The sequence below is a fragment of the Microcebus murinus genome, chromosome 16 (assembly GCF_040939455.1).
Source record: "Microcebus murinus isolate Inina chromosome 16, M.murinus_Inina_mat1.0, whole genome shotgun sequence".
NCBI lineage: Eukaryota > Metazoa > Chordata > Mammalia > Primates > Cheirogaleidae > Microcebus > Microcebus murinus.
This window is the reverse complement of record NC_134119.1, coordinates 47,367,413-47,395,309: the sequence shown is the minus strand read 5'-3', so window position 1 is coordinate 47,395,309 and position 27,897 is coordinate 47,367,413. Positions and strand designations below refer to the sequence as shown.

Sequence of the window (27,897 nt, the reverse complement as noted above, 5' to 3'; positions counted from 1 at the left end):
ACGGCAGCTTTATTCACAATAGCCAAAATCTAAAAGAGCCCAAATGTCCATCAGTGGGTGAATGGATAAATAAACCATGGTATGCCCTTAGGGTAGAATACTATGCAGCAATGAAGTGGAGAAAACTATTGATACATGCAACCATGTAGATAAATCACAAAGTAATTATGGGGTCTGTGTGCCCCACTGGGCTGTGAGCACAACGCAGCTGTGTACAACACCCTTTGATGCCCTGATGGTCCTCCACTTGCAGAGTGCTGGGTGCTCAGTAGTGGGCATTGAACAAACTGAGTGCATGAATGAGTGAGTTACATTATTGTATGTGCATATTTGTAGTCAGCTTTATTGAGGTGTTTATATCAGCTTTATTATTTATATCATATCGATAGTATTTGCATGTAAAGTTCACTGATTCTTCTAAGTACAATTCACTTATCTTGAGAAATGTGTGCAATTGTGTAACCACAACCACATCAAGAAAAAGAATGTTCTATCATTCCAAGACCCCTCAAGACCCTTGCACTCAATCTCCACTCCCAGCCCCCCACCTGTTTTTCTGTCCTTATAGAATTTTAGACAAATGGAATCATACAGTATATATTCTTTTGTGGCTGTCTTGTTTAATTTAACATAATGCTTTTGAGATTCATCTGTATCATTGTTGTGTCAACAGTTCAATGTATGTTGTTTTAATAGTCCAGAAATAGGACGGGCGTGGTGGCTCACGCCTGTAATCCTAGCATTCTGGAAGGCCGAGGTGGGCGGATCGCTCAAGGTCAGGAGTTCCAAAACAGCCTGAGCAAGAGCAAGACCCTGTCTGTACTAAAAATAGAAAGAAATTAATTGGCCAACTAAAAATATATATAGAAAAAATTATCCAGGCCTGGTGGCGCATGCCTGTAGTCCCAGCTACTCGGGAGGCTGAGGCAGAAGGATCACTTGAGCCCAGGAGTTTGAGGCTGCTGTGAGCTAGGCTGATGCCACAGCACTCTAGCCCGGGCAACACAGTGAGACTGTCTCAAAAAAAATAAAAAATAAATAAATAGTCCAGAAATAACTAACCAGCCCCACTAGGTCTAGACTTGATATGGTAAGTTACAGCAGCATTTCTCCAAGTGTACTCTCAGAACTCATGGGGTCCCCAAGATCCTTTCAGAGGGTTGTAAGGTCAAAATGATTTTCATAATTGCTAAGGTGATATTTGCCTTTTTCACTTTCCTCAGGGGTACAGTGAAGTTTTCCAGATGCTATGTGATGTGTGGTGTTGCAGCAGATTGATCGCAGAAGCAGATATGAGAATCCATCTGTCTTCTATTAAGTTCTCTGGCTTAGAGAAATTTGTGAAAATGTTAATGCCACTCTTCTCACTAAAATTTTTTTATTGGAAAATGTAATTATTTTTCATAACGAATATTTATAATAATGTGTAATGGGTTGTTTACTATTATTACCAAACATAGGCATTTAAAAACAGCTTTAACTTCTCATATGAAAGATAGTAGTAAATATAAACTATGAAAGCATAAGCTCTTTAGGGTCCTTAATTTTTTAGTGTAGAGAGGTCTTGAGACCAAGAAGTTTGAGAATCACTAGGTTAGAGACATTTTTGAAAGGGGCTCAGGAACAGGATAAGGAACTCTTGAGGCTGGTAAGGGATTAGAAGAGGGTCATGGGACCCTGGGTGGATGACCTATCTCAAAAGTCCTGGAGAAGGAGTCCCAGTTGGGTGGTGCTGGAGGGACCTGCCTGGGTAGAAATGTGAGGACACACATTGACGGCCACAGTCTTGTTCTCAGCCTCCTCCTCTCCCAGTACCTGGTCAGACAGGTTCTGTTGAGATCATTGGTATACATGCTTCCCACCAGGAGCTAATCAGTAACCCACACCTGCCTGTAGCTAGTTCAGGGAAGGATGACGGGGAAGCTCCTCTCTTCTGAGATGAAGGTGCAGTTGGGGTCTAACGTCAGGTAGGGCACTCCTGGGGTCTCATGTCAGGCGGGGACTTCTGAGAATCTTCTTTCTCTGCTGGATTCTTACCCAAAGGTGAACATAAATCATCAGGACTGTTTCTTTGGCCTTCAAGAAAAAAGAAAAATCCCCCCCTCCTCAAGGAGAGTTCTAAGCTCAAATTAAAAGACTTTCAAAAATAATTATTTTAACAAAGACAGGTGGGACTACTTTTAGTACTGGCAGTATCCTTGTGGAAAAAGACATGTATGGCTTTTGTTTAGCGATTTTGATAACCTTATTAATAAACTACAGCAAAATTGCACCGACTGCCTTTTGACCTACTAATTGCCTTTTTCTTGCAGGCGAAAGGGCCTGTGGTTCCGACTGAGGAAGATACTTCTCTGTGTTTTGGGGCTGTACATTGCCATTCCATTTCTTGTCAAACTATGTCCTGGAATACAGGCCAAATTGATTTTCTTGAATTTTGGTAAGTACTAAATGTCATTTTTTCTTTAATTTTAGTAAAAGCTCATTTTAAAGATGATGTCTTATTTTAGTGGGTATCTTTTTATTTTAATTGATATTTAATTTACATATGGTAAAATGTACAAATCTTAAGTATCCGGTTTATCTCTCTCTCTCTCTCTCTCTATAGAGAGAGAGAGAGAGAGAGAGAAAGAGAGAGATATCTACCACCCAGATCAAGAAATAGAACTTTTCTATTACCCAGAAAGTTCCCTATGCCCCTTGCCAGTTAAAGGATGCTTTCAGTGATGGCATTACTCCCAGTGCTGGGTTTGTATGCATCGATGACTGCACCGTGTTGTGGGAGCCAGGGTGTCCTTCTTCAGCTAAGGTGGGTAAAAGTATTGACAACATGGAAAGTCATCTGAATCTGTCATGTTGGAGATATTATATCAGTTGTGTAGTCTAGGCAGTTATCCTGGAAAAGATGGCCACTGAAAGATATAGTACCTTTAAAAAAAATAATTAGGCCTTTTTGTCTTTTTTTAAAAAAAATCAGGTTTTTTTCTTACAAAAAACCCTAGATACGCAGTACTTTGGTTTCTGTGGAATTTTGTGCTGGTCTTATAGGTATTATAGTCTCCTTGAGTTAACTTGGACCTTGGGTGTTCCAAAGTTGTTTGGGGGTTCTTTTTTTTTTTTTTCTTTTTTTTTTCATGCTATATATTTACTTTTGGGGAAGTGGGAGGAGAAAGGTGCAGAAGTATCCAGTTTATGAGATAGAAGGCAGAGGGCTCTGCATGTGGTTACTGAACATAACCCCTTTAAGGAGCATCACTTTACACCTACAAGATGAGGCTGGGAGGAAAGGTCCTGAATCTGCAGTGCTCAAGGTCTGAGAACAGCACGGCTCACACGTGGCTGGTACTTCATGAATGACAGCCTTAAAGGCTGTGTGGATGGCACTGGAACAGGATGAGGTAGGCTCTGGGCATGCCCTTTGCAGAGTGAGTTTGACCCTTGTGTGTTTGGGATCTTGAGGCTTAGAAAGCCAAATTTATTCTCTCATAGTCCTGGAGGCCAGAAGTTCAAAATCAAGGTGTGGACAGGGCTGTGCTCCCTGAGGCTGGGATAGAATCCTTTCCAGCCTCTTCCATTTCTGGTGGGGCCAGCAATTCTTGGCAGTCCTTGGCTTGTCCGTGCATCATTCCAGTCTCTGCCTTCATCTTCACATGGGCATCTTCACATGGTCTTCCTCTGTGTGTGTCTGTGTTCAAGTTTTCCTTTTCATAAGGACACATGTTGTATTGGCTTAGGCTCCACACTAATGACCTCATTTAAGCTTAATTACCTCTGTAAAGACCCTGTTTCTGAGTAAGGTCACATTCTTAGGTCCTGGAGGTGAGGACGTTAACATATCTTTCTTGAGGGACACAAGTCAGCCCACAAGGGCCTTCAAGGCCCTTCAGGATCTGAGCCAGTTTCCTTTCTGACTTCCTATACACCTCGTCAAGAGTGAAGGCCGGGGAGTTGCCCAGGTTCAAATGCAGGTCTGTTCTGTGTGACCTAAGAAGAGCTATGATGTGGCAGTGGCCCCCAGCCCAGCTGGAGTACACAGGGGATGTGGCATCACCTTCTTTGCCATTTTTCTTTAGAGAGAAACTTGTCATTAAAGCTTTGAATATTTAGCTGCTTCTTGGAGAAGAGAGAGATTGAGAGACTGAGGTACAAACAGTGGGCCTGGTGGCAGGATGCGTCTTGGGGCTCAGGGGAGTTTCTGGGAAAGAAGCAGTATGTCCCCATGTCCTCAAGAGTCAGATGGTTCATTTATTCAGCACATGTCCCTCGATCCCCGGTAACATTTGAGGAAGTGAGGGCTAGATGTGCAGTGTACCACACGAATGTGGGAGGTTTTCAATGAAATCTCTGTCTTCACTCAACAAAATTGTGAGCTGCTGTGGCTTCTGCCCACTGGAGGGTGGGACCAGCTCGAAGTCGGACCCTCTTGCTCTTTGTCAACTACCTCTTTTGGGAGTTGCTATTTTATAAAGTGAGTAAATCTCACTGCAAGGTTTGTGGGTTTTTTTTTTTAAGTTTTTCATTTTTCAATTTATCTCAAAGTTTGTGTTCATCACAAGCAATAAAAGTATAATGGTATATAACAGAAAATTAAACACCCCCTCAACACACACACATTTTGAAACCTTGTTAACAGCCTGGCACTTGTCTTTCTATATTTTTTCTAAGCCACGTGTGAGTGTTATTGCTGATGTTGATGTTGTTTGCTTGTTTTTATAACAATAAAGTGGGATTACACAGCACCCAGGTGATCTTACCGCTTGTTCCTTGCTCCTGCCATCTAACTGCATGTGTTGGAGGTTCCTCCAGGTCTAAAGGCCTCAGGTTTTTCCAGTTTGGGGCACCACCTTATTCACCCCTGGCCCTACGGCTTCTGTGGGTTCATCCATTTCAAGGCCCCACACCTGATCTTTTGCGTGTCCTGTGTTAAGCGACAGTACTAGAAACTTCGGAATCCCCTTTTACCTTGTTTTACCTTTGTTTTTACCTTGTGGTTCTGTCCCCTTTCCCACTGTGCCTCCCACCCCACTCTGGCACCAGCCTTAGCTGAGGCTCACCTCAGCTCTTTTCTGCCCACTAGCCTCCTCATCCCCAGCCTCCCCTAGCGGGAGGCCTGCTCATCCCTCAGGCCTGCCAGGGTCTTTCCTTTCCTCATTTGCATCTTCTCACACCTTGAATGACCTTAGGGGTTCCAATCTCCACCAAACCTTGCCCTTGCTCAGTGTCTGTCCCTGTCCACTCTAGCAGTGCTCCAGCACACCCTTACGCCCCTTCCCCGCCTGAGGATGGGCCCCAGGTCTGCCAGGATTGTGTAGGAAAAGGACTTGGATGCTTTCTGAGAGCGTCACCTGCTGTGTGCATGCATGTGAATACACATGTGTGAGTGTGTGTGTATATGTGTGTCCATCCACCACCTCCAATGCTAATTTCCATCTCTTTGTCCCCTACAGTGAGGGTTCCTTATTTTATTGACTTGAAAAAACCACAGGATCAAGGTTTGAATCATACATGTAACTACTACCTCCAGCCAGAGGAAGATGTGACCATTGGAGTCTGGTGAGTCTCTGGTGACCTGGCTGCAGGGCTGAGCGCCAGCTCCAAGGGCCCCTGCAGGACACGAGAAGGGGACCCGCACAGCTTAGCTGGTGTTGTCCTTGATACTGGCCTCTGAGATGTTGCTTGTTCATTTTTATCTTGTTTCTTTTCCAAAGGAAAGGTCTCAGCTAAATTTGATCCTCGTGGTACACGATGAAATGGCACCAAACTCTATTTTGAGATTTTCAAAGCAGCAAGGCTTTGTTAACCAGGTATCTTTAGAGAGCCTTATTTCTAGGAAAAACAAAAGCAAGAAACAAAGAGAATATAAGCACAGAATTGCAAACACAGGTTTGGATATATTTTTTCAGAAAATGAACATCTAGATAGTGAAAACAGCTTCATTTCTTTTTGTATAGAATACTTCACAGCAGCTGATGATGAGATGCTGGTATTTTTTATCTTCTAACTATTTACTGTTTTTAGCCATAAATTCAAATTTGACTTAGGCCCTATGACTTTTCTTTGTCTTCTTGGAATATGTTTTAATGTTTTCTTCTGCATACAAGTGGTGTTTCTCACCAATTGAATTAAAATTGACCAACCTCACTATGACATTTCCTTTTTTTTCTCAGAAGCAAGTCCAAATCACTGCCCCTTTATCTAGCTGGGTTTATTTTTCAATAGCCATAATGTCCCTTCCCACTGTTTTAGAAAACCACTGTGTATGTGAGAAGCTTCTAAATGAAATGCTGTGAGTAGCTTCCCAGTGTGGATGAGAGAACATTCAGACATTTCTAATAATGGTCCTTGGTAAAGAACATAAAACAAGAAGGGAGATTTTTGTTCTCAGTACTTGGTGCTGGGATTAGAGGTTTTTGTCATTTTCTGACTTGATTTAACCTAGAACTTATTGACCAGAGTGTGCTTGTGGGACTCTTCAGGTTTCTGTCTTCCCTCAGAAGCTTGACCTGTTTTGTACAGAGCTGTTGAGTAGGAATGGGCCGGCCCCTTGGTTGATGTGGGTCTGGGGGTATTGCAGGAGGGCTGTTTGTGGCGGTGATACTTAGTCTGGAAGCACTAACAGCATCTGCTTAAATTATCAGTTACCCTGAAAGGCTTTATTTAGTGACATGAATGGTGAGTCTCATGGCTGTACTTGGTGATGTTGTGAGGACTGTGGGCCCTTGGGCAGCAGCAGCTCCAGGCACCAGCTGCCCTCGCCATCACCTCCTCAGACTCTCCCACCAGCTTCTTGAAGGGAGAGCCTCAAGGCCCAGAGGAAGCCTGAGGACCATTCTTGGCCATCAGCTTATCTGTTGGCAGTTGTCAGGAGAGGCCCAGAATGGAGTCCCTTCCTACTGGCTGGGAGAAGCCCCAGGTTTAGGGTGGGTTGGCAGTTGGTGGCATGTTAGCTCCCAGCACCTTTAAAGTGCTATCCCATAGGTTTATAGTTTCATGAGAGTGATGATAACAGTGGCTAGAACCACCCCAACACATGATCCTCTTGAAGGGATCAGAGAGAGACATTAGAAATGAGGTACTGAAACTAAGGATCTAGAAAATAAGTTGGCTATTTAGTTTTATTAAAGATTTTTATCCCTGGTGTCCAGAATGAATTTGAATAAGTTTTATAGAAAAACCTTATTAATTCAGACTCTGCCCAGTGATTAACAGTATTCAATTTGGCCTGAGTTAAAATTAACCTTAGTGTCTCTCTTAAGGAGGGTTTGGGCAAACAGACCGGGTTTGGCCTCTGAGTGTCTGGCCAGACATGGGACAAGAGCATGATTTGTAATCAGAAATCAGAATGTGCTGGACATTAGAAATTGTGTTAAGGGCGGCCAGGTTTTCTAGTGTAGCTCACAAAGATCAGTGTTGCTGAAATAGCACACGATAGCAGGTACTATTTTAAATCCATTTTGAGTTAAATTGTGGGCAGTTTGACTAAGTGTGAGGGATAACTGGTAGGATGTTAAGTATGGGGGAAGTGCTGTTACTCAGCGAGAATGCAGTAAGTGCCACTTCTATGCCAGGCCCCAGCAGAGGGATGGCTGTGATTCAGTCGAGACCTTACCTCACAGAGTTTCCAGTTGATATGGGAGAGCCTACCCCTACCCCTACCCCAATAACTGCTACCAGTACAAGCCTCTGTGGCCCAGAAGGGATGCTTGCTAGTTAGGGAATGCTCCTTCTGAAGCAGTCAGCCGTCCTGACAGCCTGCACTTCCATGGTTATTTATTCCAGTGACTGGGACAGTTTGCCACCCTACTCCATCAGTCCTCCTGTAGTCAGATGGTGTCTGCTGTTCCCTGCTGTCGGGACTTGACCTAACTGAGTGATTCCACTCACAGTCACCATCCTGAGTGCAGGGGGACATCTGACCATTCCCCTTCTGTTTCTGCCTCCAGGCATACCATCCCCACCGTCTGGTGGAAGAACGCCCAAGGAAAGGACCAGATGTGGTATGAGGATGCCTTGGCTTCCAGCCACCCTATCATTCTATACCTGCATGGGAACGCAGGTACCAGGTGAGGCAGAGGAGCCCACTCGGTACATCTTCTATGCGGAGCACAGCTCCTTTTTGAAATAGGAATGTCCTGGCCCTGTTGGCTCAAGACTAGCAGGAGCAAACCCACAGTCCCACAAAATCGGGTTTACTGACCCATTGCAATGAGGGGAGCATCCCAAGATCAAAGGAAAAGGCAGATTCTTACAGGGTTGGGGAGGGTGGAATTTAGGTGAACTTCACATGATGCTAGGGTCCCACAGGCTCAGAGCCAAGTAGGACTGTGTGCAGGGGGTCAGCAGGGCTGGTCTGCAGAGTGGACCCCACCCAGTTTCCTGGGGGACCACGGTGTTGAGCAAATGTGGGAGGTCCCTATCTGGAGGTCCAGCCTGGGCTGGGATGAGGAGGCTGAGTCTGTCAGAGTGACCTAGCTCCTCTGGCCAGAGGGGGATATTTCCTAATTCCTGTTGTTATTTCAAAGGGGGAAGTGTCTGCCAGTGTGTGATTTAGGGAGCGAGGCTTCTCAGAAAATGAGGGGTTGTGATGACGCTGGACTGGGGCTATGTTATGCCCTTGTGGGAAATAGTGTCTCTGGTTCACTCACAGGTGGTTTTCTCTGCACCCGTCACCTGGGTCTGGGGATTGGGAGGCAGGTCTGCATTACCTGAGGTCTGCATTACCTGAGTGATAGCTTGTAGGTACAGGTGGGTGAAGCCAGAGCCTGGGCAGCCCTGGAAGGAGGAGGCACTTCCTAGAAAAAAGGCAGTGAGTGCTGAGAAGGGGTGGGAGTGACACTGAGGGCAGAGAGTGCCAGTGAAGAGACCCTTGCTGAGCGTGCGGGCACTAGTCAGTCAGTCCTTGCAAAGGCTGGACTGTGGAGCTCTCTGCTTCTGGCCATGGGACAGCAGTGTCCAAGCACCCCAATGAGCTATTGATGAACTACATACTCTCTGTAGAGGGTCAAGTCCTTCCTTACCCGGTTTTATCCCAGATGCTTTTCCTGAGTGGGTTTAGTGGCTGGTCCCTCAGGCTAGCTTGAACTGAAGTTGGTCTTCTTGCCTTGGAGACAGCACGGTGCCCCTTCCATACATGATTGTTGTTCAGAAGAGCCTCTGTGAGAGAGCCTGGACTGGGGGAAAGTGCTGTTTGAAAACCAGGGTCACTGGTTCTGTGTTCCCTTGCATTTGTGCAAGAGGCATGGCCAGAGGAGAGGGCAGTGTGGCACCAGGCCATATTGGGGGCCTGGGGGCAGACATTTCACAGGCAAGGAGAGCAGTGATGTCCTTTCTGGAGGGGAATGCAGGCCTCCGTGGATGTCTGGGAGGCAGAGCAGTGCAGAGGGCATTGCTGAAAAAGCCCAGGGGCATGGCCCTTGAGGGTGGTTTCTGTGCCAAGAACAGAGTGCTCAGCTACTGAATCATGCATGCGCTGCACAATTTGCTTTCCTCTTTGTCTGGGACAAGCTGCGGTAGCTTTCTCTTCTGCTTTTTAAAGAGCAAGTAGCTACAAACAGCTCTTGCAGCACCTTTCTATAAATGAGAACACTGTGTAGTTAGCTATGAAGCTGTGAATAAGGTTCAGTGCTGCACTGCCAGTCACATGGTAAAAGACAAGACAGAATCTACCTGTGACTTCAGGTTTGGAAGGAATGCCATGACTTCCAAAGGTTTACTGTCCCCTCCCCATCCATGAGACTCCCTGCATGCAGGTCTTGCCATCCCCACATTTTTGCCTGCCTCTGTTTGTCCTGCCTGTATCCACCACCTCTTGAGGGCCTCATCCCTGCTCTCTGAGCCTCTTCTCTGACCAGACTTCCCAGATTGGCTCTGTCAGTTTGCAGGATCACACCACCTGGTTCTCCCTGAAGTCCAGACCACTGGACTTTCAGCTTTTCTTCCTTTTTGGTTAGTGGAGGGAATTTGAGAAATTTAGAAAAGAGCACCATGAACTCTTGCAACGATAACAGAAAACATTTTGTGATCTTTCCTCCTTTGTAGTTTTGTTTCTGTGCTTCTGTTGGTTTTCTTCCTTCATCTCATCTTTGTCTCCCCACAACAACTGCCCCCCCCAGTGCCCGAAGTGGTCAGACTACTCCTTATAAAAGAAGGAAAATAACTGACAAGTGTGGAGAGGGTGAGCCTCTTTCATACCCTGCCCTGCCCACTGACATGCCCTCCTCTTCTTAGCAGCCCTTGTGGGGTTTGTCCACAGTAATAGTGGGCCAAGAACTGGTCAAAAAATGGAAAGAGGGCCTAGACAGGCCACAGACACGGAAGTATAAATATGTGAAACAGGTGCATGCAGAGAACACTCAGCCTCAGTAATAGACATGCCCGATAAAGCTGTGGTCTGCTGGTGAGGGGCTGAGAGACGGCCCCTCCCACACAAGGGTTTCTGATGAAAGATTCGGCAACAACCGTCAACGTCAGGAGTGCCCATACCACCATGGCCAGAAACGAATCACACATACAGTGCACACGTATGTGAAGTGATGTAGCACAGGCTGGTCATAGCAGCAAACAGAAGTTAGGTGGGAAAGAGCCAAGATGACTCCAAGATGAGGACGGGGAGGCGCTGCCAGGCAGATATCTGAACGTGGATTGAGAAGTGAGATGCAGAAAGTACAGGTACCCATTGGGGCACAGCTGCCATCAATGTAGATGGTCCCTGGATGCTGGGAAGCTGGGAGGGGCTGGATGGCTGGGGTGGGAGTGGGTAGGGTTTGCTGTGTTTCCTTTTGTGTCTTTTGAATTTGGGACTGTAAGTATATATTACCTATGGAAAATAAAAGTAAAAGCAATAATTAAGAAATCTCTCCAAAGTGCCTCTTGTTGGCATGGTGCTGCCCTAGGCAAGCTTGGGGCCACTTCTGGGGACCTGAGGAGTGGTCCTCCCATCCACCATCAGCCCCTCCTGGGTATGGGGTTTGGGGACTAAGTCATAAAGGTCCTGGACTCTCCAGGATCGACCTGGAGCCTGAGGCTTTGAGAAGATGCACTAATGCCCACTTCCTGTTTCCTTCTTCAGAGGAGGTGACCACCGCGTGGAGCTGTACAAGGTGAGTGCAGATACCTCAAGCACTGTTCCCTGTCTGTTCCTTCCAGGAGGCAGGAGCTGAAGGGAATCACTCGAACTAATAATTTTGAGAGTTGACTCTTCTTGGGCTTTTTAACCTTTGGTGGGCGTGCTGGAAGGTAGTGCCTTGGCTGATTGCCCATTACACCACCTCCAAGGATGGGCACCAAGTCAGAATGTGTGGGCTTGGTGGACCATGTGCAGATATTGACAAACTATATAAAAGGAAGTTGAAATTGTTTAAATTTTGAGTTACTCATATGTAAAATGTAAAGAGGAACCATGTGCTCCAGGAGCTAAACTGACTGCCGAGTTGCATGCTCACCCCAGCAGGAGGTGCAGCAGGGACTTGAATCAGATTCCAGGCCAACTCAGTGGAGGTACCCACAGGTCTCCCCAGGTAAACAGCGCACCTGTGGCAGGGCATACGGACCTTCATATGTGTTTGGTTTTTTTTCTTGGTCAGGGTGTTTGGGCCTGGAGCCTGAGAGATGCTGCTGGAGCAGTAGCCAGGGCCCACTCAGGGGCCCATCTACCCTGCATCCCTCTCCTCCTCTCAAGGATGTCTGCATTGGCCAGCAGGGTAGAAAGGGGCACAGACAGATGCCTAGTACATCTAGCTCTGGGCTGTTGGAGGGTTTTTCCCATTAGATAAATTAGATCAAGTCAGGAGAGGGGAGTACCTAAGAAATCACTGGTCCTCTTTTGGGGTTTCTGTTAATAGAAATAATTCATCCCTGCCGAGGTCAAGGAGGCCTGGAACAGGTTGGCTGGAGGTGCAGGCTCTGCGAGGGGCTGGAGGCTGGCAGGGAGTGTGCAGGCTGTGTTGGGGAAGCACCCTAGCTCCCTTCCTAAAGAGGGAGAGCAGCAACTCTGGGTATTGTGGTGGCAAGGCAGCCTCCCACCTCTGGGCACACCCCAGTGAGGGCATGTGAGGAGTGATCTCAGTGGGAGAGGTCAGCTAGTCTACAGAGCTTAAAAAAAAAAAATTAAGCAAAAGCTTAACATCTGAGAACTACTACATTGCAGTAGAGGGCCCTAGGCAGGGTCTCAGTGTAGTGGAGTCCTCCTCTTGGAGGTCTCCTGTGCTGGCAGCACCAAAGAGCTGTCTGCCCCCAGAGGAGGCCAACTGAGGCTGCCCCGTAGCACGAATGTGGAGCTGCTGTCCTTGGAACTGCAGAGGTCTGTCCATCTAAGCAGCAGAAAGAGCCATCCTTCCCGCATTCCTCAGGCGCAGGAAGCCAGCAGTTGGCATCTGTATTTCGTAAGGTCCAGTCAGGAATCAGCATGTTGACAGTCTTTATTAACTTCCCATTGTGTACAAGGCACAAAAACAAAGCTGGATGGGTTTAGTAAGAGGCAAGTTGCTCTCACTCCGAGATGCTTGAATTTGTTGCTAAAGATGTTTATTTTTCACTTTACAGGTGCTGAGTTCCCTTGGTTATCATGTGGTCACCTTTGACTATAGAGGTGAGCTTTCCTTTGAAAGTGCATCTGAGCACACTCCCATTTCATCCCGATGGTATCTGATGGATAGGCCTCCCTCAGAGAGGCTCCAGCAGGTCCAGCAGCTTGCTTTTGTTGTGCCAGACCGGTGTCACAGACTTGTGTCACGGTGGTAGGGAAGCAGAGTGGGGTGCTCTGAGGCATGTCCTGGATGCTGGCTTTCCTGACAAAGCCTGGGGAGCCCGTCCTGGTAGGAGAGGCAGTGACTGAGCCCCCAGCTTGTGCCCCATCAGCAACAGTTTAAACATAGAGAATATTGTCTTTTTTCTTTATTGAACCCAGACTTTCCCCCAGCTGGACTTCAGACATGTTTTAGGTTCAGCAGAGCATATCCTGTTGAAGTTAGGAAGTTAAGAAGAACTGTTAAGAGAGAAAATGGATTCTTTGCCCCCTCAGCTTTTCTGCTTTTTTGAACGAATCAGTGTTTGCCATTGAACAGATCAGAATCCACAGTTTGATGTGTTCTGAGAACATTCTATCTCAATGAGCAACAGAAATACTTTGTATTAACAGAGAGTGTGTCGTAAGCATATTCTTCCATACATTCCTCGGAAAGATCCAAAGGATCAGCTTGGTTGGCTTGCCCTGACCTGGGGACAGGCAGGGGGTGGAGGAGAGTGGCTGTTGGCTGGTTGTGAGGCATATCAGTTCCCTCTTGCTGCTGTGACACATCACTACAAATGTAGTGTCTTAGAACAACACAAATTTGTTTTTCTTGCAGTTTTGGAAGTCAGAAGCTCAAAATCTGTAGCCGCCATGAGCGTCCCATGTGTTGGCAGGGCTGCATTCCCTCAGGAGGTTCTAGGGGAGAATCATAGCCTTGCCTTTCCTGGCGTCTTGAGGCCATGTGTGTTCCTTGGCCCTGTGCACCTTCCATGTTCAGAACCAGCAAGGCCCACCAACAGCCTCTCGGGGCTCCATCGCACTGACCCTGACTCTCCTGTATCCCCTTTTCCCTTACGAGGACCCTTGTGATTACTAACAGCTCCCCCAGATCTCCCAGGGTCATCCCCATCTCAGCCCTATAACCTAATGCCATCACAGGTTCCAGGTTTCCACATTAGGATATGGGTGTCTTGGGGGGCCACCAGTCTGCCGACCGCAGGGATGGCTCTTTCACGGGAGAAAGTCCCATCATGGTGAAAGTTCTGGGCTGGAAAAAACTCCAAAATGAGGACTAGAAAGTAGTTTGTTCTCTTACCCTTTTATGCGTGCTAAAAGACCCTTCCTCTCCCTGCTACATACACACTAGAGGTCTTAGGATAATGAGAAGGTGCAGCCCTCCTCCTGTTAACCTCCCTGTACTCTGTCATGAAGTGAAACCCCAGAGCACTTTCTCCTCTCAGCTCTTAAGGAGTCTCTACATTTCTAAGTGACCACTTAGCTCCGTCTCTGACTCTTTTCTGTGTCTCTTTCTCTTTGTGTGTCTGTCACTGCATCTGTCTCTCTGTCTTGTGTCCCCACCTCCCACTGAGTGTCCTGTGCCTCTCAGCCTGGCCCTGGCCCTTGGCATCACTCTCCTTCCTCTGGTGTCTGTGAGGCCCTGGAAGGGCCAGTCCTGCTGCAGTAATGGTGGGGTTTGCTTACGCTGCAGAGCCTGCTCTTTCTGAACTTTGTGTTGCTTTCAGATCATGTGATGATGACTCACTGCTGAGCTGCCAGAAAGACAATTGCACTTGACCTTTGCTGGAGATTGGCCCTTGGGGAGGTTGTAGTTTGGGGCTGGTGATGGAGATGGTGACTTTTCCTCTGTTATGCAAATAAGATGCTAATTTGGCCCTAAAGTGAAAGCAGCCCCCTTCCCTTTCTGGGTCAGTGTTGCCTTGAACCCAGAAATCAGCCTCCTGACTTCCCACTCCCTGTCCTGTCCCCTGGGGCTCACTCTGGTCCCTGTGTGGGGCCCTGGGCAGGCTGGACTTTCTCTGGGGGCCTGTTCTGCCCTGTGCCTGCCCCTGCCAAGCCCCCTTGGTGTTGAGGGTGGTGTCTGGTCAATGCCAATACAGCTGCCCATAGGAACTTGTCGAGGGCACTGGACGCCGTTTGGGTTCAGGGTCATAACAGGGTGAGGAGGTGGGAGAGCTGAGGATGATGATGGCAGAGACTCCACTGCCCTAGATTGGTCTGTCCTGCCCATTAAAAAAGTGGGAGAGGGTGGCCACCCCCTCAAGAGGGCACAGAGAGGGCCACTGGCCTTGGTTTGAGGATGCCAGTGCCTATGGGCAGGCTCTGGCCTGGCCAGGGCATGTGCCTGAAGTTCTGGGATATATTTGTTGACTCAGCTGTTCTGTCAGTTGCCAATCAAATTTGCATTCACCAACTTAGGGGGACATGTGAGGGGACCTCTGGTTTTCCTGTCAGTAGGGGCAGGAGAGGATTGCTGCTGGGCTTTCTTGGAAGAGGGTTGCGTCCCCAGTGCCAGAGGAGCTGTGGGGGTGCTGCCTGCCCAGCAGCAGGGTGGGCTGCAGGCTCTCGAGGGGCAGGGTGTTCCCCTGTCCTCTCTGGCTCTGGGCCCCTTTGGGGGTGTGCATGGGTTTTGTGTGAGCTGCCTTTGACGTCCTCCTGCTGTCTCTCCCTCCCAGGCTGGGGTGACTCAATAGGAACACCATCCGAACGGGGCATGACCTACGATGCACTCCATGTTTTTGACTGGATCAAAGCAAGAAGTGGTGACAACCCTGTGTATATTTGGGGCCATTCCCTGGGCACTGGGTAAGAGCTCCAGGCAGAGGTGCTTTTAGCAGAGCAGGTCTTCACAGGAGACTCTCCAGCTGAGGGTCTGATGGGAGTCATGAGCCCTAAGGGTGCCCTGGTTGCCTCCGGACCCTGTGGTGCCTCTAGTCCCAACCAGCCTTGTCCCCATGGTAGAGAGCAGGAGGTGAAGCACTGTAAGAGACCACAAGGGTTTGAGTTACTTCAGCTCCTCACCCCAAGAAGTGGCTCAAGGTAGGGGTATCTACACCAAGAGACTTGGCCCTGAGGAGGTGTCTTCAGGGCTCTGGGGAGAGAAAGTGGGTGGCTTGCTTCCCACAAAGGCAAAACAGGAAGCATTTTAACATCCCTGTGGCAGCCTGAGTCTTTTCTGCAGGTGCAAGGTCCAGAGCGTCTGAAAGGAGCTGATGGGCTGCAGACCTCCACCGCCCCTTTCTGCTGCCTTTCCCTTTGGGGAGTGGCTCAGCCCTTTCTGTCCTCTTGCTCCTCACTTGGACAGTGTCCTGTAGGCTAGGGAGTGTCCAGGTCAGGTCCTCCCCTGCCCTTGTGGGGAGCCTGCCCTCGTGAGCAGCTCCAGGAGAGGCACCTGGCGGGCCCCAGGATCGGGGCAGGCAGACCCCAGCCTCCCCCAGCTGAGGGGAGGCCCTGCTGCCGCTGCTGCTGTGCTCCTGTCTGCCTCAGCAGTGCCCATGTGACGGTGGGGAGAGTGGCAGGGAGGGCAGCAGCCGGGGGGGGGGGCTGCTCAAGGAGAGGTGGCAAGACACACCTTGGGGACAAGGAGGCTGGCTGCCATTGCCATCCTGGCCGAGGGGTCAGCCAATGGCCGGGCAGTGGGCCCACCTCTGTCCTGGGGGCCTCTTCACTCCCCCCACTCTGCCCTGAAACCCAGTGGCGTTGCAGAGCCCATGGCTTCTCTGGGCACTTTCCAGCATTAAAATGGTCTCATTTAAAACAATTTTTATTATAATTCAACTGAACTATATTCTTTTTTCCCAGAGTGGCAACAAATCTGGTACGGCGCCTCTGTGAGCGAGGTAAGGGAGCCCTGCTGGTCTCGTGGGCCGACAGCATTGAGTGCTCACGTCCCCACCCTGCTGCGGATTCTGTCGAGTGCTGGGTGTCCACGTGGAACGGCACTGTGGGGGCCCCTGTGCCCACCCTGGCTGACCCCCTGCCCTCTCCACAGGATTCTCGAGAGGCTGTGGAGCCTCACATAGGCCTGGCTCTCAATAAGCAGCACAGCAAGTGTGGTTCTCAGGAGCAGCCAAAGCCACCTCAGGTCCCCTGGTAGACGCCTCCTGCACCTGCTGACCTCAGCAGGAGCCTGCAGAGGCAGCTTCCTGGGTGAGGAGCCGTGCGTGGGCAGTGCTGGACTAGCAGGGCAGGCCGGCAGGGCTCACTGTCCTATCCAGGGGCCCTTCAGAGCCCATGGCTTGTATCTGTGTTGTCAGCTTCTTACCCATCACTTAGTTTCCTGTTTGTTTTTTCATTTATCTAGAGACGCCTCCAGATGCCCTTATATTGGAATCTCCATTCACTAATATCCGAGAAGAAGCTAAGAGCCATCCGTTTTCAGTGGTAAGTATAGATTTTATTAAATATTATTTTATTAAAATAATTATTATAAAACAGCTATTAAGTAAATAATTACAGAAAAAAAATAATTGTAAAAGTTATTATTTAAATACTCTAGTGGCCAGGTTCTGTGGCATGGGCATATAGTCCCAGCTACCAAGGTGGGAGGATTGCCTGAGGCCAGGAGTTTGAGACCAGCCTGGGCAACACAGGGAGACCCTGTCTTTACCAAAAAAAAAAAAATTAGTTTGGGGTGGTATACACCTGTAGTCCTAGCTACTGGGGAGGCTGAGGCAGGAGGATCACTTGAGCTCAGGAGCTCAAGGCTGTGGTTAGCTGTGATTGCACCACTGCACTCTAGCCTGGGTGACAGAGCAAGATCCTGTCTCAAAAAAATAAAATAAAATTTAAAAGTAAAAAACTAAATACTGGAATGAATACAGATGCTATTAAAAATTAATCCTAGTTCCAGGCACTGTTCTGTGTACAGAGCTGCCTGAGAAGTTTATACCTGTAGCCAGGCAGAAGAGGTCACAGTTGGGTTGTTTGAGGGTGGCTTGGCCCACTGGAGGCTGTGCCTATGTGGTCTGGTGGCCCGAGGTGCAGCCCACACAGGACTACTATCCTGGCTGCCTCGAGAGTAGAGCTACTGGGTGCCTCCGTTCTGTGTATGTGGACGGGTGCTTGGGAACTGGACACCATGGCCTGGAGAATGTGGCCTCCCTATCGTGTCTCAGGTTGAAGCCTAGGTGAAACCCCGTGGGTTCACCCGGCCCTCACCCTTCCTGGCTGGGAATATAGCTTTAGACCTTCTTTTAAAGCCTGGCCAGTTATTTTCTCCTGCATCCCACTCCCATTCCTGATTTTAGTGTTCTGACTGGCCAAGTGTTTTGAAGCCTGTGTCAGTCCATCCGTCCTGGCCTCATGCTGCTCTAGTGCAGAACAGAAGAGCCCTTTATTTTGTCTTTTTTGATGTTGGTTTTCTCCAAAATAATGTGAGGAGAACATCTGTGGACCCCCATTTTCTCAGAGGTGGTGGCCCTGGTGTATGTGGGAAGTCTGGTTTTTAAGCTGGATTCTGGCCTCTGCTGAAAGGCGTGGGAGCCCCGTTTGTGGGGCAGCTTCTGCCACGGCCAGTCTGTGGGGCCTGGTAGGTAAGTCTTCTGTCTCCATTGGCAAAGCCCAGGACACAGTGGGAGTGACAGCTCTGGTCACCCCTTGGCTACATGTCACTCCTACAGGTATAGTTCATGAACTTAAACCCTCTGAACCCTGGCCTTTGCCTTCCACATAGTTATCTTCATGCTTCTGAAAATGGTTTCCATCTGTCTTCAGATATATCGATACTTCCCTGGGTTTGACTGGTTCTTCCTTGATCCCATTACAAGCAGTGGAATTAAATTTGCAAATGATGAAAAGTGAGTACTGTGGTTGAGTAACTAACTTTTCAATCTAGAAAAACACTGAGCACCCCCAAGATGAGCCCCTTGGTCACATTAACCAAACAGGATGGAGCAGGAATGAGCACTCAGGGCTGTTCTCCAACAGCCAGGTCTGTAAACAGGGAGAGCCAAGCAGAGAGCTGCAATGGAAGGAAATAAGGGATTTGAAAAGACTACAGAATTAAAGCATAACATATTTTTTGTCCATATAGTTGTTTTATTTTTAAATAGTCTGTCAAAACCAGAACTCCTGAACATATATTAAAGTGGTAATATTAACTGTTATTCAAAAAATGACTTTGCCTCACCCATTTGATTTATATCTGGTTATATAAAGATATTGTAGAGTTCATTATTAAAAATAATTCCATTAGGTAAACCAAAAGTTAAATATACTTAGTTAAGGATTTTCTTTAAACCACTTTCAGATTTTGCTGACATTATCTTTATGATATTTTAATTTCATGGGCTTTCATTTCTTCAAAAAAGAAGGAAAGAAAAACTTTACCTAAATATTGTTAATATTTAAAAATCTACCCTTTGAAACAATATGAAAAATTGGAATATTTTTTCCCTTAAAGTATGTTTTGGTTCTAAAAATAAAAATAAAACAAATTAAAATTTGAGCAAATATTATAAGCAAAACCCCCTGCTTTTTTATAAATATTATTGTTTTAGAACTTAAGAATAATTATCTGAATAAACTACATTTCTTTTTAAAAAAACAAAAGTGACCACTGTGCCCCCTGAAGGTACCCTTGGCCTGACCCTCCCAGCTGAGCCAGTAGAGCATGGGGGCCCTGGGTGAGCCTGGGCCCTCCATCGCTGGAATCAGGGGCAGGTTTTGTGGACATGAAAGGCTTTCCTGAGCTCAGGTGGGCAATGGTCTGTGCCAATACTGCTGCTTTCTACAGAAGCCTCAGGTCGAAGGAATGCTCTACCAGGAAGCACGAGTGTGTGCTTTGTGCCACAGCAGAGTTGCAGGCTGTGCAAGGGCTGGCGTCTGAGGGGCCAGGAGCTCTCTGGGCTTGAGCCCTGCTCCAGGCGCCAGGAGTACACAGCCCTGTTGGGGGCCCAAGTGGAGGCTCAGGTCCCACACCCACCTCAGTGACGGTGGACCAGGAGAGCCCAGGCCCCATCCATTCGTGGCAGCCCACTCTGGTAATATGGCTTGCTGACGGGATTTGGATCTGTCGAACCTACTGAAAATTTTAATTCACTTGTAAATTCAGAGCTGGAATGACCTTAAATGTCATTTACACCAAAGATAAAGGGTATTGATTTTTATTTTATTTTATTTTTTACCAACAGATTCTTAGTAACAGTAACTTGGTGAAGTTTTTTTGGATCATCTAAATTCAGTTTATAAAACACTTTTAAAGAATATCTCAATTGGCAAAAATAATAATTTTCAATTTTTGGAAAACATGGAAGGACCAGATTTTGGTGAATGAACTGATCTCTAGATTTGATTGACATCAACCACCTAGCTGAAATAGATATTGGTAGAAACAACTAAGAAATTAACTTCTAGTTCTCGAATAAAAATAAACCTAGCAGAATTCAGGCTGTTAAGCACTGAGGTGACTGCCCCCATCCCCCAACCACTGACCCAGATCCCTGCTACAGGCAGGGGGTCCAGGCAACCCTGCCCTTTCCGTGGCAGACACCTGGTCTAGCTGCTCTCCCTCCCACAGTGTGAAGCACATCTCCTGTCCCCTGCTCATCCTGCATGCCGAGGATGACCCAGTGGTGCCCTTCCAGCTCGGCAAAAAGGTAAGTGTCCTGGGTCTCTGCCTCTGCTGCAGCAGCCCTTGTGCAGGCTCGCTCATGGGGTGGGCTGGTTGGGTGGGCAGGAGACACCTGTGCACTGCATTACAGGCCAGGTGCTGGCCATGTCACACTCAGGAAGCCACCTCGTCCTCCCTGCATCACCTCTAGGCCACGCAGGAAGGGCATAGGAGATCTGGTATTGGGGTGGGAGCAGGGTCCAGACCACTGATGCTACCTACCCACAAGAGGAACTTGAAAAATAGGTGGATGGCTCCCAGCTCCCTGTATAGGGGTCCTTCTCAGGGTGAGGCTGCTTGTGTTTTCGGAGCCCAGGTGAACTTGGGACTCGGCTGGGAGGGCTCAGCAGTTACTGGCTGAAGGGAAAGAACCCCTTGATGATGAGGGTCTCCCAACGCTATGCAGGGGTCGCAGCTGGTAGAACTGATGCAGAAACGTCTTGCTTTGGGGATTGACTGCTGTCAGCAGCATATCGTGTTGTCTGTGGGGCATCAGCATTGGCTTTTGCTGAATTTGCTTTGACTTTGCTGCCAGGAAGCAGGATTAGATTTGTGGCCAAGAAGGGGTAAGAGAGCGCCGCCTGGGTCCCTGCAGTGGCAAGGGCAGGGTGAACCTAGAGGGTGTTTGCCAGCCTCACAGTGCAGAGTGCTGCTTTCTGACAGGCTCCACGAAGTCGGGCTCTGTGAGGCACACAGAGAATGAAGCAGTGGGGGAAGGCAGAGCTGTGGAGCAAGGCTCAGCTCAGACTGCTCCCCCTTGCCGTCAGGGTGGGAGGGAGGGGGCTGAATGGGACACATCGTGAGCCAGCATGTAGAGTGGCCTTGGCCCAGGAGTGCACAGCTAAATCTGTGGAACATGCCCTTTGCCCCAGGTCCCTGAGACTGCACCATCCCTGCATCTGCCCCTACCCTGGGCACCTGGCCTGGCTCTACCTGCCTGCTGCCCTGAGGAGGGGCAGTTTGGGAGATGTGAGGACAGAGAGAGTCTTGAGTGGTGGGCATGCCAGGAGCCAAGCTTAGAGTGCACCTGCCAGCCCGCCCTCGGCTCCTAGGTCTCCCTGCCATGCTGCAGCAGCAGAGGCAGTATGCATGGGGGCTTGGGCTGCTCCTTGTATTGGTCTCTAATAAAGAGGAAGCCACCAGGCAGGTCTCCTTCAGGGCCTGGGCCTCCATGTCAGGCCACCATCTCTGGGCTCTGACTCTGTGTCTCCTTTTCCCCAGCTCTACAACATCGCTGCACCATCTCGAAGTTTCAGAGACTTCAAAGTTCAGTTTATCCCCTTTCACTCAGACCTAGGCTACAGGCACAAGTACATCTACAAAAGCCCTGAGCTTCCACGGATACTGAGGTAAGACAGTTACTTCTTACCTAGGGACTTTGTTTGGGCAGCGGTGGCAGCTGTGGGAGCTGCTTAGGGGGCTCAGTGAAGCCAAAAATCACAGTGATTCAGGAGCCTTCTCTTTTCATTGCAGAGGGGTTTGAGAGTTTTTCTCCCTCCCTCCTGGACTGTTCCCCCATTCAGACAGGGCAGGTGATCTCCCTAGTTTGTACAGGCCCACATGGACCTGCACAGCGGAACACAGGCATGCATGTGCACTGTGCAGGCTCACAGGGGCCGCACATGTACAGGAGCGCTCAGACACTGACATCCCAGCCACTCCTGGGCCAGGGCCTAAGTCTACACACCTCTTGGGTCACTGCTCCTCAAAAGCTTTTGTCCACAGCTGCTTTTTGAAGGGAGGCTGTGTTCTTGGCAGCCCTACACTGGCCAGAATCTTGGGCAGGACATGGGCTGTAGCCCAGAGGGCCGTGAGCACCCATCTGAGCCTGGGTAGAGCCCATGTATAAAGGAGAGGCCTTGGCAGTGGTAGCAAAGGGCAGAGTTTGGAATGGACCAACACCCTCCCTCCCTCAGCTTCTATGCAAGCTGCTGCCCAACCTCACCTCCCCAGCAGAGGACACAGGCCCCACCCACCACCACCTGGCTGTGTGGCCTTGGGCAAGATGCTAAACCTCCCTGTGAGTGAGACACGGAGTCCCTTTCTCAGGCTTCTGAGCCCAGGAGAGCTTTGACCTGAGCACTGGGCTACATGGAGGCTATTTCTACTGTGTGTTTTGTGCCAGTAGGCTCTGAAAAGTAGGTCAAGATGCCAGTTTCTCCCTGTGACTGAAACTGGTTGCCTGAATCAACTCCCAATGAACTATATCCCATGTGTAATTCTAATTCAAACCAGCTTTTCTCCAGCTGCCTTTGAAAGTTCAAGGCAAACTGCATTTCTGGTAGAGGTTTGCCATTCTTTGCTACAGCGATGTGGGTTGCTAAGAGGGGACAGTGAGCTGAAAGAATGTGGGTTTGCTTTGGGGTTGCAGTTTACCCATTATAAACGGAATATGTTATAGGAAACTTAGAGCAGAGTAGTGCTCTCAAGTTTACAGTCAGGAACAGTAGCCCCTAACCTTGTCTTCATTCCTATTGCTGGGACCCGACTCTGTATGGATGCCCTTTACACTCTGCTTAACTATCTTCTGTGTGAGGGCAAGGCCCTTATGGGCTCTTCGCTGCCTCCTCAGACGGCTGTTTGGAGGCCGCTGAAGACAGGATCTTCCGTCCAAGTGCAAATGACGTGGCTCCTGATTGTTCCCATCTAGGGAATTCCTGGGGAAGTCGGAGCCCGAACACCAGCACTGAGTGTGGCTGTGGGAAGGAAGCATGAAGACCTCTGCCCTCCTCTCTTCTTTCTCTGGTCAGCAGCTCGGCACCCTGGAGCCCCAGGGGTGCCAGCACCTGTGATGCTCAGGAGCCCAGCTCGCACCTGGAGAGAGGACTCAGATGCCAGCCGGGCAGGTGGAGACGGCCCCAGCAGACCTGTGGTGCTGGTGGCCTGGCATGGCCCTGTGTGGAAAGCCCAGGTGGCGGGCATGTGGCCCCCTCTCCCTCTTGCTGCCACTCAATCTGAGCTCTCATTGGGGAGACTTAGTGACAGAGCAGCCGGCCAGTCACCTGGTCGATCCCGTACTACCTGAGCTGGACATGGGGAACCCCTGCAGGGCACACGGGGCTTGGGACCACAGTGAGCTTTCCGCCACCACCCACAGAGGATGGGGAGGGCAGGTTCCTTCTGTCCCTTCTGGGCACATGCAGAATGGACTCTAGTGGTTCGACTGTCCCCTCCTGCCCTGCATACCTGCTTGCCTTCCTCGGCCACCCCGCCTCCCCTGGGCTGGCCCGGGATCTGCACTTCCTCCTATTCTGCCCACCTGTCCACCTCACCTGGCCTTAGGCTGAGCATTTATTTAAGAATAAAATCGTGGTGGTGGTCTGTTTGTCTTGTTCTCTGCAAAGTAAGGGTCAGTGATGTCTGGTTCCCCACCTGCCCAGTGTCCCTGGCTGCTGTGGAGCCACTTGGGACTCTGGGGCCTGGGTCAGCTGATTTTCCAGTCCTGGAAGCTGAGAAATTCAGCGGTGGTAGGGAGATCTTGTGCACCTGCCTGGCTGTTCTCCAAGGTCTTAGCCCCAGCATTAGTAGCATGGATGGCTAGGGGAGTGGGGGGGCTCTGAGGCTGGCACAGGTCACCTCCTCTCCTTTCTGAGGCACTTAGAGCTACCTACAGTGATTCTCAGATCTAGAAAACACCTTTCCTATACTAGGGCTGAAAGATAAGTGGACTCTCCTCCTGGCCAGGGTCTGCCCCACGTCCTGGCATCTAATTAGGGCACATCAGTTTTCTGCTGCCTCTGCCCTCAGTAGCTCAGCTGTGGATGGTCCAGGACAGTGTGAGGAATACCGCACGCATCCCTGGGCTCAGTCTCTGCATGGCTGTCAGAACTGGGGACAGGGTACCCCCCGTACCCTCCCCCATAGCCTCTATTGTGTAACTGGCCTATGTTCTAGGCCTCAGAAGTCACAAGACTAGGCAACCCCTCTCTGAAACAGTGCTCTCGAGTGCAGACCGGACGGCAGCTTTCCTGGCTCTGTCACGCACTGTGGTCCTGACAACTAAACAGAGGTGACTTGCTCTGCCTGGGCTGTCATCTTTTCTTTCCCCTTTTTGTGTATGTAAGCTACCTCAGATTCTCTGTTGGAGGAATGAGGCAGGATATGATAAAAATTTAACATTGAAAATAAGAAACAAGAAGGGTGTGTGGAGCTGCAGCTGCTCTGGCACCATCTGTCAGGAGTTATGTCCAAGGGCCCCACCTGGTGGCTGCTTAGCTTATAACCTTGGCCTGAGCAACTGAGCTTTTAACTCTGGGTTTAGACCCTTTGATGGGTTGCAAGATCAATCTGTGATTAGAACCAGTTCTTAGAAAAAGGCAGCCCTGGGATATGTGGACTCTAAGGTAAGACGTGTCCTGGGAGCTCTAGGATAGGGCCCCACAGACCCTGGGGAAGCATGGACCCCGGGTGCTATCCTGGTGCTCCCACAAGGCAAACGGTGGGTGCGTGGGGATGTGAGGATGCGAGTTCAGCCTCGCAGTGCCAGCTCCTGCACAACCTGTCAGGTGCCGAGGCCAGGAGGTCCACAGCGCTCCAGCATCCTGCAGTTCTTGGGTTGAGTAACACGGAGCCATGAATTCATTACCCTCCTGATTTTTTTAGTCTGCAGCTATACAATTTAGGGGGGATGTTTGGGCCCAAGGCTAGGAGTGGGTGGCAGGAGCAGCAGGTGTGAAAAGGGACCACTGTAATTCACAACAGAAATGTGAACACTTTCTTTTTATCCCCAGATGGTACCATTTGCCACATGGCTGGATTTGATGATTTTTTAACACTTGGCTGTTCAGGCACACATGGCTCAGTTCCACACGCAGTGGGGATCAGAACTGACTTTCGGTCCTGAAATCCAGAACAATAGGCCGTAATTTAGTCCAGGCCTCATCCTTGTGTGGGCACCATCCTGGGCCTCAGGCCTGAGGCCTGTGTCTGCTGCTTCCTGTAGGAGCCTTGCAGCGAGCGCAGTGTGCAGGGAGTGAAACACAGACCGCACAGCAACTGACTATGGGCATAAAGGTTTAATCAGTTTCTCATATGAGGCAGTAGCAGCGAGTGGTACAGTGGTGGTCACCCACAGCCAGCTAGGGGAGTGCAGCCTCACACATGGAGCCGCCACATGGGATAGCAGATGTTGCCGGGGCATGACCATAGCCCCAGAACTTGCCCCTATTCAAGGGAAGACCCCAGTGGCTCTGGTAGGCTGTGCACCGTGAACAAATGCCCCTCAACAAGACTACAGGCCTGGGGGTAAAGGAAGAGCCTCCCTGTGCAACCCAGACCCAGCATGCAAGGTGATGGAAGCCTCTGGAACGGTGATGCCGCCTGATTTCCCCAACAACGGTACAGTGAAGGCAGCAGCCTGCTCCCTGCCCTCTCCTTTGGGCAGTACTAGGCAGGTCTTCCCTGGAGTGTCAGCCTTGGGGAGGGGCAAGGCTGTGAAGGGCTCCCCCTTATCTCCCAGACCGTGGCCTACTGTCCAAGCAGAGTGGAAACTAGGTTCCTCTGGACCCAATTGGCCCTTATGTGCACAGCAGGATATGTACCCCAGGACACGGCAGGAGTCACAGGAAGGGCACGGGTCTGCAGCAGGGACAGCAGCCCTGCCCCAGGTTCCAGGGCAGGACAGCAGCTGACCCATCTCTAGCCAGGCAAAAACATCCACAGCAGGAATCCCTAGATACAAAACTGACCAAAACAAATTTTAGTTGCTAAAACAAAACACTTCAGCTAGTTTCATTTCCTTGTGATGTTATTTTTTCTTTTGAATAAGCAAAACCAAGCTAACCTGTATCAGCTAGACTTGCCCGTCCTAACCACAGCCTCTGAGAACCCAGACACAAGTACCTTCCCTAACATCTGCCCACCCCAGTCCTCCTGGGTCTAAGCGCCTACACAGTACCCAGGATGGCTACAAAGGGCAGGCTCTATCTGGGTCCTTGTCCCACATATCAGATGCAGAGGGCAGGCAGCTGTGAAGATGATGCCTGGAAGCTCTGAGCCCTGCCACCCCAGCATGGCCAGGAGGCAGAGCTAGGCAGGGAGGACCGGGCCATACTGGGCTTGGCCCTGCCCTGTGGCTGGCAGCCCAGGTGCTGCAGAAACACATCCCCAGGCTTCATCATGACCACCTATCCAGACCCCAGAATCCAGAGGCTCAAAACTAAAGCTCACAGCAAGATGCGTGCAAGGTTTTGGGGGAGCCCAGCGGGCAGCTCCACCTTCCACCCACCCTGTATGGGGCAAGTGGGCTGAAGCTGCAGGGACCAGCTGTGGCTGTCCACACTCTGCTTTCCTTTGCAGGAAGCTGAGACATCACTCCTAGCACCTACCTTCCTTGCCCCGCTCCCTCAAAACCACCCCCTCGACCCCCATGGTCCCTCCTGGAAACACAGCACTGAGAAAGCAGGGGCCGCCAGCTGCTGGCAAAGTGCTTAAAAACCGGCATGAGGTGCAAAGTCAGCAAGAAAACAGAAGCCCGCTGGTCCCAAGTGAGCAGGACACCTAGTCCCTGGGGATGTTGGGGGGCGGGATCTGCAGGTCTGAGGGCTCCACGCCCCAGATGTCCCGGGCATATTCTGTGATGGTCCGGTCGCTGGAGAACTTGCCCGAGCAGGCGATGTTCCTGATGACCTTCTTGGTCCACTCCTTGGGGTTCTGCGGGGAAGGAGAAGCTGGTTCATCTCTGAGGGCTCCTAAGACACCGTGAGCTCCAAAACTACAGGGCTGTTCCCAGATGAGCTCTGAGCCCCAGGGCTCCCTGCTGGAAGAAGGGGACCCCCACGGGCCAGAAAAGCCGCCAAATAACTAAAGACAAGGGGCAAGGAGCCTAAGAGAAGGCCCCAGCTCTTTAAAAGCTCCATGTTATTTTAGGAAATGGCTCTCACTACCACTAAGTATCTGCCCTGGGTGATCCACTGCCCACAGGAAATGGCTTAGCACGCTCCTTTCAGCCAGGGCTTTGGTCGGTCATAGCGTTCTCCAGTGCCTCCCAGAGATCAGCCCAGACCCAGCAAAGGAAAATCTGCTCCCAGACCCCTGCCGGGCACTCAGCTTCAGGCCTCATATTCCTGTTCTTGGCCATGAGATGTTTCCTCAAGAGAGGGTGTGACAGGGACAGCTTTCCTAAAGGCAGGCAGGGCCGGCTCATGACAAATCAGAACACAAACCCCTCTGACCTAATCCAAGAACCTGCTTGAACAGTTTGGGAAATAAACAATCGGATTCAACAAGTCCACACAGACCAGCCCAGTTGCCCCCTCAGCCTCTGGGACCCGAAAGCCTTACCCGGTACAGCTGGTCCACCTGGGCCTGGCACTGCATATACGCTTCGTAGTCTGCAAACACCTTGAACCTGAAACAGGAGACAGGAGGCTGGGCCAGGGAGATGGGCAGCAGGGAACCCTGCCCGGAGCAGCCTGCCCAGTTGTCCTGAAGAGAGTCTACAGTGGGAGGTCAGGAACGGTCTTCCTGGCTCCAAGCAGGGCAGGGTGAAGGGACCCCCACTCAGCTCACTGGAGCCAGGCTATGTCCAGGCCCTTCTGGCCACAGGGTGTCTCTGTGAGCAACATTTATGTCCTGGGATGTTATTTTAGAAAAAATTCCAATTTTTTTAAAATCTATCTTAAAATTATTTCTGCAAAGACACCCTCAGCTGGGTAAACTGCAAAAAGCATTGATTTAAGTGATCACTGTGCCCAACACTGCCTCAAAGAAACTGGAGTTTACAGTGCACAATCCACACACAGGTCAGAGCTGCACATGCCAC

At 49.9% G+C, this 27,897-nt stretch overlaps 2 protein-coding genes and 1 non-coding gene across 3 annotated transcripts in view; 1 reads left to right on the top strand and 2 right to left on the bottom strand.

Annotated features, from left to right (window-relative positions):
- The window catches only part of ABHD12 (abhydrolase domain containing 12, lysophospholipase), a 67,056-nt gene extending 43,600 nt beyond the window's left edge, over nucleotides 1-23,456 (top strand). The window contains exons 2-13 of the mRNA XM_012745526.2: nucleotides 2,313-2,437; nucleotides 5,445-5,550; nucleotides 7,941-8,060; nucleotides 11,066-11,096; nucleotides 12,538-12,583; nucleotides 15,199-15,328; nucleotides 16,325-16,362; nucleotides 16,827-16,906; nucleotides 18,239-18,321; nucleotides 20,043-20,121; nucleotides 21,357-21,484; nucleotides 22,786-23,456. Of these exons, the coding sequence (XP_012600980.1) occupies nucleotides 2,313-2,437; nucleotides 5,445-5,550; nucleotides 7,941-8,060; nucleotides 11,066-11,096; nucleotides 12,538-12,583; nucleotides 15,199-15,328; nucleotides 16,325-16,362; nucleotides 16,827-16,906; nucleotides 18,239-18,321; nucleotides 20,043-20,121; nucleotides 21,357-21,484; nucleotides 22,786-22,825 (1,006 nt within the window). The 3' untranslated portion in view covers nucleotides 22,826-23,456. The remainder of the gene's footprint in view (nucleotides 1-2,312; nucleotides 2,438-5,444; nucleotides 5,551-7,940; nucleotides 8,061-11,065; nucleotides 11,097-12,537; nucleotides 12,584-15,198; nucleotides 15,329-16,324; nucleotides 16,363-16,826; nucleotides 16,907-18,238; nucleotides 18,322-20,042; nucleotides 20,122-21,356; nucleotides 21,485-22,785) is intronic.
- Nucleotides 23,457-25,135: 1,679 nt separating this feature from the next.
- Nucleotides 25,136-27,897, bottom strand: part of PYGB (glycogen phosphorylase B) — a 44,105-nt gene continuing 41,343 nt past the window's right edge. Inside the window, exons 19-20 of the mRNA XM_075992874.1 lie at nucleotides 27,417-27,483; nucleotides 25,136-26,786 (exon numbers count right to left, since the gene is read on the bottom strand). Coding sequence (XP_075848989.1) covers nucleotides 26,634-26,786; nucleotides 27,417-27,483 — 220 coding nt within the window. The 3' untranslated portion in view covers nucleotides 25,136-26,633. The remainder of the gene's footprint in view (nucleotides 26,787-27,416; nucleotides 27,484-27,897) is intronic.
- On the bottom strand, nucleotides 27,741-27,830 carry LOC142861510 (small nucleolar RNA SNORD87). Its single transcript, XR_012912735.1, has one exon. It is a non-coding gene; the product is annotated as a small nucleolar RNA SNORD87 (small nucleolar RNA).